General features: G+C 32.5%; 1 protein-coding gene across 1 annotated transcript in view; it reads left to right on the forward strand.

The window, feature by feature from the left end:
- The window catches only part of LOC110373281 (head-specific guanylate cyclase), a 92981-nt gene that overhangs the window by 59180 nt on the left and 21619 nt on the right, over positions 1–12182 (forward strand). Inside the window, exons 7-8 of the mRNA XM_064039460.1 lie at positions 740–921; positions 7631–7809. Coding sequence (XP_063895530.1) covers positions 740–921; positions 7631–7809 — 361 coding nt within the window. The remainder of the gene's footprint in view (positions 1–739; positions 922–7630; positions 7810–12182) is intronic.

The following is a 12182-nucleotide window of genomic DNA, read 5'->3' on the forward strand; positions in this document are numbered from 1 at the left end:
AAAAGGTCCGTCTATAAAATACTACAGCATAAAAAATATCAGTTGCAAGCGAATAATGAGTCATCTTTACAAACTTGGAAATTAATTAATATTTGACTTTCTTACTTCAATCAACTTCCATTAGAAAACCGATACCCTTTTAATTGCTTCGGAAACTTTGTATGGAAACTGCTACTGACCTTTATTTTATAGGAGAAATATCGCTCATATACTTTATATCAATCTTTTGTTCAGGGTTTTGCGAGAAAAAGTCTTTTAAAGTATTTTTTTTTATTAATTTTGTCAGTGAGAAATGTTGATTGCCTGGTTAAGTGTATGATTGATTGGCTTTTGTTTATATACTCTTTTCCAAAAACGCACCTATGCGAAATCTAGGTTTTAGGGATTTTGGTATATTTCATAGGGTTTTAATAGCTGTAGTATGTTACTAGCGTCAAAAAGGTTAGCCAAGCATGCGTGAGAGTGTATTCTAAATTTGAATTTTCTAGAATTGCTAGGAAACTGGTTAAACCTTGTTTTGGACGAATTCCTAATAAAAGACACATGAACACGCCTTCTTTGAGGTCTTCGAATATCCGAGAAATGTACCTACAAGTCGCTTTTAGGTTTGATCAGATACGCAGATGCGCCATGAAAAATCACAGCTGAAACAACGAAATCAGCTGCATAATCACTTTAGTCCGACTCCAACATAATTGTGAAAAGGTTAGGCAGATGAATAATCTTTTTTCTGTCCTAGGTACGAAATAAACGCAGTGCCCCTACATCAGAAGTCAAAAGACAGTGACTGTGAGCAGTCAGAGGCATCATGCATTGCCACTTCCACGAAGGTCACGGATTTAAGAATCGGGGTTGCCAGCTTCTGCAAAGCGTTTCCCTGGCATTTTGTCACTGATAAACGGTTGGAGCTAGTGCAATTGGGTAAGTAGTTAAAGAATACTAAGATATTGTTTTCTTCGGTATTATTATGGTAGTTTTATTATGTCGAATAGGCAGACGGACAAAATATCGTTGTATTTTTTTTTGAATTCTTCTTAGAGAACTGAACGGTATTATCGAAAAATACAGATATTAAAAAGATACCCCAATGTTCTGAAATAAAAAAGTTGGGAAACGATCTTGTTTATGCCCAAATTATAAGTACACTCTGTAAGTATAATGCGTTTTTTTCTAAACCACATAGGACAAAATATAAACGTACCTATTTCATTTCACATTTTATACCTCTCCACAAGACACATATACCTGTTCAGTTCAGACCGGTATTGTCTCAAATTGAAAATTCTTCGTAAATCTCAAGAGCTAGTCTTATTTACTCCAACCTAATGAAATGAAATGACAAAAGTCGTAAAACTAATATTACGTACACCTACAGAAAAAAAATCTCTCTTTCATATAAAAGAAATATCTAAGGAAAAGGAAAAAATGTGTAACATAACAGTACAATACTTCTTTATAAAACCCTCATATAGAGGCTTCATTCACGATAGTAAGTACGCAATAAAGTAGCTTTAGACGAATATTTTATTACTCGGTAAATCAGTGAAGACCATCCAAGGAAAAGTAAAATATTATGTACTTCTTAGAGCAGTACTCCTTATTAATAAAAAAATGGATCAACCATCACACACATCGGTTGGATTATAGCTTATTTTGAAGGAGATTCGAAACTAACTTTTCAGGTTCAAGTTTACCAACAACATTAACGTTTGTAATTATTAAAATCCATAATAAACAGCAGTTTTAAGATATCTGACGTTTTTGTCAGTGTATTTGGGCCTAAGTCGGTCTGATACTGGTTGATCGCCTAATCTACGTACATTCTAGGTACATGATGCGTGAACTAACATTCATCTCCGTACTGTTTTATGAACCCAATCAAACTATCGGCCAAAAATCTACGTCTTACAAAAAGGTTTACACAAATTACTAAAATTTTTAATCCCGTTAATGGAATCAAATAAGTGCTGCGTAAAAGATAGTTCAAGAATACATTTTCTTTTTAAATAGTTTCGTAAGTTTATGAATATATTAATAAGGAATAGGAATTTTAACAGACCTTTTCTAGGCGAACTAGAACTTAAATAATTTCCATTACTATAACATTACTTTCACTAATTAAATTAGTATTTGAATTAACTAATTAGTCATGGTCTCTCATAATTAATAGAATTGAGCAGGCAGTTTTAATTAAAGCTGACTTTAATTATGTATTCTCTTTCATGTATAATATATTATTATATTGACGAGCAAAAGGGAAAGGAATAACACAGCCCTTTGATTTACATAACAAAAGTGAGAAAAAATACATATATGGTATAATATGTATTTAACAATAAGTTCTAATGTATTTGTTACCGGAAATGTATAAAGTCTAGGAATTGTATACAGCTTCTAGGAAATGTGTACATTTTCGAAGCTATTTAGGAAATGTATGAGTAGAGGTAGTTTTAATTTAGAACAACAGGATTTTTATTTTATTGTAAACCATTTCAGTGACTTATATTAAGCGCCTAAAATAAATTTAGTTGCATGGCATTGTGTAAACGTTCTAACAATTGAATAGACCCAGAAACTAACACTTTGTAAAGCATTAAGACTCATGTCCTGTTACATAATATGATACAATTTCAAACTAACTCCCAAAGCTAGTACGAATAACATACGATATAATTTCTAAATTCTAAAGTTAGTACAAAATTGAAAACTCGACACAATTTTTCATTTCAAACGATTGTCCGTGAACAGAATTCTATAAGTGTACATCTGAAAATATCCGACGCTGACCTAGACTTTGTGATATTATTTACATTTTATTGATTTATGCTATACGGATGTAGCATTTATTACGCGGCTAGATTATACTACGTTCAGAAATCACGATATCAAAATGTTTACTTAATCCAGAAATACTACATCGTGGTGTGTAAAATTAGATGGATTGTACAAACCTACAAACTCGTGATCATCATCATAGTTTTTTCACTGTTTTACTGTAGGGTGTAGGCCTCTTTTCGTATAGATATAGGTTTTAGGCCGATTGGTGATTTCAGACACGTCTCGGTTTTGTCATATTTTTTCTTATATTCTATCCAGTCATTGGTGTCCACTTAAAGTACATATATAGCATAAAAAATGCCAGAGTTGGAATTGAAAACTTGCACTTGTACTCGAGAAGAAGATGCTTTAACCACAAGACAAGCAACTAATATGATATTTTTATTTAAAATCAACAAACTTTCAACCAAGTTTTCTCTCTTTCAGAAAGTCGTTTTCAAACTGCCATTTGTAATATTCTCATGTTGTGTAGTGTTCATTTTATGTTGCGGATTCATTCCTGAAATAGTCTTCTTTGAAAGGTCATTTATCATCAATCATAGGAACTATAATAGCTATGCTTAATGGACTTTACTCTCTAGCGTTCACAACATTGGACATTACTTGAGTTTGAGCAAAATGTAATAGTGTAGCAGAAGATTTATTATATTCTGCAATCTGCATCTATTAACTATTTATAATCAGCAATTGGGTCATATTCAAAAAAATTGTATATTAAAACGTCCAACAGAGTTATTCTTTTTTAAAGAATAGCTACTAGCTAATTACTCTTAAAACAGAATAAACATTTATTTCAGCATTATGAAAAACAAAAATAACGCCCCATAATCCTCAATGAATGATTAATTTTAAAAGAAAACTACAACGTAGAACATTTGTTTTCATATAAGCAATGCGTGTCCACATTCTTGGCGCGACATTTAGAAAACATTTTATTATTCAATATTAGTATTTTAACTGACAAATAATTGATTTCTTAGCAGAGCATTGTGGAACCTGAAGGAATTTGCTAAAATTATCATGAAATATAACACGCAGAATTCAGGAATAATTAATTAAAGCAAGTCTTGATTTCACTTCATTTCTGTTATTCCTGTCTGTTACATTAGTAATTTTAATATTTTTGTAGTAGTTATCAAAATTATTTTACCTAAAACATTAGCAACTGAACTGTCAAAAGAATCGACGAATCAAAAATGTTCGGTAATTTTGTTAAGCGCAACAAGCACGAAATATTGTGGTGCAGTGATTATTCGACAATTAAAAGTTACTTATTACTGTGAGACTTTTAAAGTATCGGTAAGTACTTTTATTGTTTTATAACTCAGCTTAGAATAAATGTATATTGACACTATCACTGTACTATACAAGTTTCGTATAAAGTAAGAATTAGCATTGAAAAAGAGATTTTTTAGATTAGACACAAGCAATTTATTCATATCGGTTATCATATCGATTACTTTTTTCTGTGACGTAACAGATATGAACGGTTAGGGTTTGTTCACAGTGTACGTACCGAGATAAAAACGTATTTAATCAAACCTACCACTTTTCTTTTTATTTTATAATTTTATAAAGGTATCTTTACGAAAAGTCGACATGAACAGAGTAAATAAAAATCAATCCACTAATAAAATATAAAACTCGAAAATGTTTTCTATCGATATACATTTTTACAATCGATATTTGCAGGTAACATCATGTATTATAATGGGATAAGTTTGGGATAGTTACCTACCTACGAATGGCTTTAGTTCGGGTATAAGAATTGCTGTGGGGTTTGTTTTAGAATATTTAATATTTATGTATTAAGGCTTTCTTTTCTTCACAGGCAATATGCCACTAACACCAGGTGGACGACAGCGAAATTATAGAGAACAATTCGAATACTACTATCTACTTATTTTCTTTTAAAAGTGCGTCGTTATATACTGACCCTAATAATTCGTCTCTGTTACTTTTCCGTTATAACAATATAGCTTTCCTATCTGTTTCATATCTGTTTTTTACAATTTTTTTGAAAACGACCCAATTACCTCTCTAGACTAGGTTAGACTGGAAGCCGACCCCTAAATTGTTGGGAAAAAGCTTTTCTCCTCCGTCGGAAAAAGGCTTAGAGGATGATGACTTATAAACAGCAATAAGCCTCTTCAATTTTTAGGAAAGATTCGTATCTGACGGAAAGTGCGTCGCGTATTATCAGTTGCGTAACTCCAGAACATACAAATATACGATAAAACATTCTATCATTCACACCTAACCGATGATGCGTTAGTGCGTCGATCATGTATTTACGATACGCTCGACGCATTTTCCGTCAGATATGAACCGACCCTAACTAATGATGCGTTAGTGCGTTGATCATACTTTTATGATACGCTCGATGCATTTTCTGACATACATGCACCTTCACTAACTTTTGTTCACGTAAGTAGCTTACAATAAACTTACAAATGTATAACCGCTTTGTAAGTCGCTGTATACCAATTTCTTCTTTTACAACTTACAGAAGTTCATTACGTATTTTTACGGAAGCGACTTACAGATGTAAAGTCGGGGTTAGATTAATTCATTTCTTTTCTGTAATGGCGTTGTCAAAGTCTCTTCGTAATTAGTCCCACGTGGATCAAGATTTACTTTGATAAAGACATTAATGACTCTTTATTTTTACTCCGGACTTCTGCTTAGACAGTTAAAGAAAAAGGTTTTGAAAATACCCACTGGGAATCCGAATGAAGAATGTTCAGGTGGCTCATTTTTTTTTTTTGGAAAGAATTCCACAGAGAATCAGTAAGTAATTAATTTAAAAATGGAATTTCCGCAGGAACTTTGATCTGCTAAATTCTTTTTATATTAATTTCTTATTTAAGAATCTGAATTTAGAGTGCGAGCCTCAACAGAGAGTTAATTACTTATTTCCACTAGAGATCGGTACAGTTTTTTATAGACTTACCACGAAAAATTCTGCCATCAGTGTTCAAGGGCAAAAAAAAAGACTCAACCTTTACTGCAAAGTCTCAGTATTGCCAATAAACACTTAAAGAAAATAAATGGCCCTTCACCCATTTCCAGTGAATTACTGTGTAGTGACCCAACACTTGATAGGGTCCTCAAAATAGACTCGTTAAATTTACGGCAACGAGAGGTGATTATCGACGAAAGGTCTTTTTACTATGTACCTTCATTTCCGTGCCTTTGTTGCCGTCTATAACCGTTAACAAGGATAGGAAAGCTGTTAGAATGGTTAATTTGTTACTAGTTAAGGGTTCGTTGGTCATTTATTGTTATGCGAGGCGATGGGTGCTTGGTGCAGTTTTTCATTTTTAAAGAATATTATTAAGAAAATATTTTTTGTGACATGGTCAAAGTCGCAAGATTGAACCATATTTCTTAGTAACTGTAATGATAATCCGATAGACAGTTATTCCATGCAACACTAACCACAGATTTTAAAATCGAATATATGACGTGATTTCAGACAGAATTTAAGGTACCTACCTAGTACTTACTGTGTAGAGAAAATAAACGAAAAAGAACGTCAAATTTTAAAATGATCTGAAATGAAGTATTTGTAATGAAACTGTAATTAGACAAAATGTTAGCTAAAGTATTGTTTTCAAACAGATTATTTTCAATATTCAACAGCCAATAATTCTTATTAAGGGAAACCAAAACTTGATGGAATAAATTGAAATGAGAGATTCATTGAATTATTTATTAGAATGGCTTAGAGGCAGAAGTACTTTATCTATGGCGAAATTATTTAGATTAAGATAAATACAAAGATATATTTAGATACGTAGGACTTTTATACATATTTAGTAGGTATAGACAAAATATTTCAATTCTGAAATAATATATATATATGTTTTTATATAACAAAAATACAGACTTAATTAAAAATAACACCATACTACCTGATACTAACTTATTCTAATGTACGTTTCTCAACTATATAGACAACTTTAACAATTTCGTCATGACCATTTTCATTTTTTTTGTAAACAAAGCCAGCAAAACAGCGAACTAATTTACTCAGACAGAACTTTTGCGTTCCAGCTCAGTTTTTAGGTATTCATGGTTAATTTTAGCTTGACAAACAGTATTATTTATGTTCCCTTTGGGTTTAGCAAAAACTAATGAATTCGAGGTCAGAGTATTGAAGGTTGTTTAAATAGGTATGTCCAACAAGGTCATGTGTTAATGAAATAATATTAATAAAAGCTTTGAAATGACATTTAAATTTGATGGCTTAATACACTTCGTACTTGCCTAAGCCCCTTTGTTTTGATGTATTTTTAATTCTTTGAGAGTTTATTTGAATGAAACCCAGTTTTGGTTTATGTTCGATAAATATTCATAAGTCGTTATGTAAAGCAATTTTTGTCCAAGTTTTTTTAGTTATAATTGAGATTTTTTCTAGTTATATGCACAGGGGTCTAAATCAGATAGGTTACTTTCACTAATCATCAGAGAAAAGTGCATGCAAATTGGTTAAGTATTTAATGAGTTTATCGGCAGATTTGTATAAAACTACTTACTTAACTAGCGTTATTAAGTATCTTCATATAAACCATGGAGTTTCTTGCCCATACTTCTTCATAGGAAATCACTTTTGGAATGGGCAGCTAGAATCAAACTTATTTATATTTTTGTCGTGCATAAGTTTTATAAATGAAATGATCTGACTTTTACTTTGGTACATGTCTGACCCACTCATACTTAAGAGGTTGGTTCTTTACCTCTTACGCCAATACCGTCCTTTTGTTAATATTATATATTTCTTCACCAGGTGCTGGTTTCATGCGTCTATTCGGCACATACCTGGCGTCTCACGGCTCGTCACTGGGCACCTACTTCAGGCTGCTAACCCCGAGGGGTGTTCCACTGGATTTTCGCGAAATCCTGAAGAGAGTCAACACTCTTTTTATGTTCTGTTTGAAGGTGCCAGGATCTTCTTCTCCTGCTGAGGTAAGGTTTTTTTGGGTAAAAATTACTTGTTAAAAGGGAAAATTAAGTTACTAAAATGATGATGTCCTCCTAGCCGATTATCGACTACGGCAGCTTTTATCATGTTAGGAGATTTTGCCAACTGCGCAGGACATATGCACAAACATTTGCGTAGACACAGGTGCACTCACTATTCCTTCACTTTCATAGCTGGGGAGAGATCAGGCGCAGGACCGACATTTACGTGCTCCCCGATGCACGGGTGTATCAATCATCAACTTCCATGCTCCTGGCTACTTTGTGAAAGTTTTGCTAAAACCCACATAGCGATTTCGGCCCGACCCGGGAATCGAACCCGAGACCTCGTGCTCAGCAGCCGCGCTTGCGATAGCTAGACAAACGAAGCAATCAAGTTATTAAAATAATAATTAATCTTAGGCACATAATTTAAAAAGAAGAATTTAAAAGGTACTTTATACTTAAGAGCGTATACGTCAACCGCGCGCCATTTGGCCTAAAATGGTACTTTTCAAACCACTGTTTCTCAGTAACTACTTATCCTATAACTATGTTATTTTTTAATAACGCAAGGTAATTTCACTGTCTATATAGTTAATTGAACATAAATTTCAATTTGTGTAGTTTAAATACTTAAAACCCCTATAACGTAACAGATGTTTTATAAAATTCCCGTTCAGCGTCTATTTCGAAGCTTAAATTCATGTGAAAACAGTGGCAAATCTAATCATATTTATTTTTTTACTCATAGACGAAATCCCCATGCCTATAGTTAGTTGAAAACATTTTTTGATTTAGGTCTCTATCTTTCAGAAAAAAATATTTTAACAATGTGAAAAATTGTGAATTTCAAATGCTTTTTTTACCTATCTATCTTACTTAATTTAATATAACAATTATTTACTATAGTAATATAACTCTTTCTTTAAAACATAAACTTTATATTATAATTTAATCTCTCGTTTTTATTTTTTTATAAATTATTTTAAAACTACTATAAAACGCTGCACGCGAGTCAACTCAAACCAGACCGCCGCAAGGCTTCACAGAGAGAGGACGTGTCGCTCCGTCACATCGCGTAGGGTGAATAACCTCTGCCGTGGATACCGAGAATAGGGTACATTTCAAGCGCGACCAACAAATCTTGATACATTACTATTTTATTTAAAGCTCAATTTTGAAGCATATTTTTTTTATCGATTGAGTTGAAATTTTGTTTGAATGTTCAGTTTTAATGACAATGTATGATTCTATATCCAATATGGCGGTATACCCAAGATGGAGAAAAAAATGTTTTTAATGCATTCCTACGATATGGGTATCAAATGAAAGGGCTTGCTATGAATAACTCGAAAAAAAATGTGTCGCGAGTCTAAATCCAATATGGCGGACTCCTCAGGCTAGAAATCACTTATTGCAGATGTCTGTTACCAATCGAGCTATTTTTTTTTTTCATTTTGGAAGTACCCAAATTTTGACTCTTGATCTCGAATAACTTTTGAAGCATATAGGATAGATAACTTAAAACTTTATTTGCAATGGTAAACCCAAGCTCTTCACCAATATTTGGCTTTCCGGCAATTGTTGTTATTTGACCACAATTTTTCGGTCTGGATGGACTGGACCATTCATATAAACAATCAATTTTTCAAATCGGTCCAGGCGTCTTTGAGAAATCGAGAACAATCACAAAACAATCTAATTGAAACCTCCTCCTTTCTTTTTTTGAAATCGGTTAAAATACAGAAACTCTTAACATTGTCATTAATCATCAGTCGACTATTTAGTACTGTTTAAAATTGTATGTAATATACAGAAAGTCCTCAAAACCAAGGTTTTCATAGGTGCCCGATTTTTTTGCAAAAGAGTGTAAGTATTAACGACTTATTTTCATGCTTTTATATTTTAGACATCCATAGACTTACACTATTTTCCCGCTATTAACTATTTACTAAATAATATATTTTTTGTTCTACCAATTTCACTCGAAAGGATCAAAATGGTTTGTGTGACTATACGTGAAGTATAATAGGCACGCACACAGCCGCGACGCTAGTCTGCGCGGTTTTTTGCGTTGAATTACCTAAAGTTGACATCGCGCGCCGAGCGTACACGCTCTTAAAAATACAATTATAAATTGCTTCCATTTATTACTCTACTTCGACTTAATGAACTGCATTTCATTAGCGAAAAAATAAATGATTAAAGTTAAAAAATATTCTGACAGTGTACCGTCAAAATGAACCCGAGTCGAGTCTTTATTTGTTTTGAAATAAATAACTTGCTTATCCACCTTTTCCGAGATTAGCATAAACGAAATGTTCATTAACTTCCTAATATTTTCTCTTCCCCGAGACAAGCAGGGTTTAATTAAAAAATCTTCAAAATTAAAACGGAAAATTTCCGTCTACTTTCTCGCAAAGTGTTTTTTAATGTTGATTATAACTATCTCGATTTATGTCTAATTTTGGAATGAGTTGCTTAATTTGGTTTGCGACAAGTTCTATCTAGCCTGGACCTTTTTTGGATTAAGTAATCTAGTCTAGAATTATGTAGGTGGAATACATTTTTTAAATAATAAAAACGACTAACTAATTAAAAAATGTCTGGGTATTTCTAATGAACAGATTAAAACGGATAAGAAAATTTAGCTCTAATCCTTTTTTTGTTGCTATCGCGATAAAAAACAATTTAATATTAAATCAACTATTAAAAAATTAAGGTCCTGAAAGATTTTTGCTCTAATAAAGAAAATAGATAACACACAACGTAGGGGAAAACAACAGACTGTTATTCAAAACAACAAATATCTAGAGTTATCGTCCTATTTTTTAACAAAAAATTCACAACGAAAGTACTGAAGTTTTAATTTCTTATTCACCATTTTCCAACGTTATACGATTTTAAAAGAAAACAGTTATAACTTGAAATACATTATAAGCGTATTATTTCGCATTGCAAAGGAAGAGATTGTAAAAAAAAACATATTTAAGCGAATCTGCTTTTAGAATGCAAAACACGAACTCACTCGATAAAACACGAACTAAAGATTATACAAACCAGCATTACACCAATCTTAAACACAATAGATTCCAAAACATATGTAAGTATCGAAACCCCAACACTACTATGTTTATCCCTTTTCTTTGTCCGCTGCCCTTCAAAGACTCCTATTTCAAGTACTCCTTTGTTGGTGAGCACTTACAAAGTTTCACCACGGAGTGAGGAAAGATGATCAGAAATGCCGTAGTGCAGGTAGGTCAGGCGCCTTCTTGTAGGTCAAATCGTTCTGTGGGCATGACCAAAATGATCAGTTAGGAGTGAACTAACGAGGGCTTAGGATTCTTTGAAACATTTGTCAACGATTTTTGTTATTACAAAAAATTATCGGGTCCAAAGAAGGTGTATAAGAACAAAAACAGTAACGTCTCTCATCCTCGCATTTTAGCGCGCTACCTTCTTAGGCGATTTTTCGTTTTGCCATCTCCACTAGTCATTTCATTCTCCATGGTTTGCACACAATATTACGTTCCGAATGGACACCGTTGCATTATTTGCTCTCTAACCAAATTTGTTTAGGTGTTTCGTAGATAAGATCAATGTAAACACACGTAGGCCGTGATTAAACCTTGCTATTCATGGTTGAACCCGATAAGATTATTTTAAGGTTCGGATTGAATGGATTAAGAAAATAATTGGGTGTTGTTTGTTTTGTAAATTGTTTTATGGAGTAGGTGTCTTAGAAGTTTTGGCTTTGTTTGTGTTTTTAAGGGAAATTTTATAGGATGTGGTCGTGTATACATATTGACTGTATGAGTATGTAAGATTAACAGGGTGAATACAGGGGTAAACGAATTTGTTTCGACAAGATTCACCTACATGCTTTGATCAAGATCAATTAAACTAATATTATGACGAAATTTTACGTAATATGCATAGAGTAATAAGTTTTTTCTGTAAATCCAAGATTATTGTGATGATTTGATATAAATTATTTATTAAATAAATTATTATAGATTTAGTAAATTATTTTGATTACCATGGTAGGCAAAATTGAGTTTGAAAATAAAGAAATCTTTTATTAAGTTTATATTAACGCTGTTCAGTACATAAACATAAAATACTCTATGCTATACTTTCTTTCTATTCTTAATCTGATATTACTTTTTGGAATTATTTTACCAAAATAGAGCATTCTTTCACTTCTCTATTCATTAATTAAACCTCTCTGAATCTTTCTTCTCACTAACTCAGATTTGATATCAACAAAGAAAAGTGCTGACTAGACAAAAGATTGTGTCATCAGTTTTTCTGCCGACCTACCTTGAAAGTGTGTCACATAAGAATCTGTGTCCGACACAACGTAGACACAATAA

This window comes from Helicoverpa armigera, chromosome 19, assembly GCF_030705265.1.
Source record: "Helicoverpa armigera isolate CAAS_96S chromosome 19, ASM3070526v1, whole genome shotgun sequence".
In the NCBI taxonomy this organism is placed as follows: Eukaryota; Metazoa; Arthropoda; class Insecta; order Lepidoptera; family Noctuidae; genus Helicoverpa; species Helicoverpa armigera.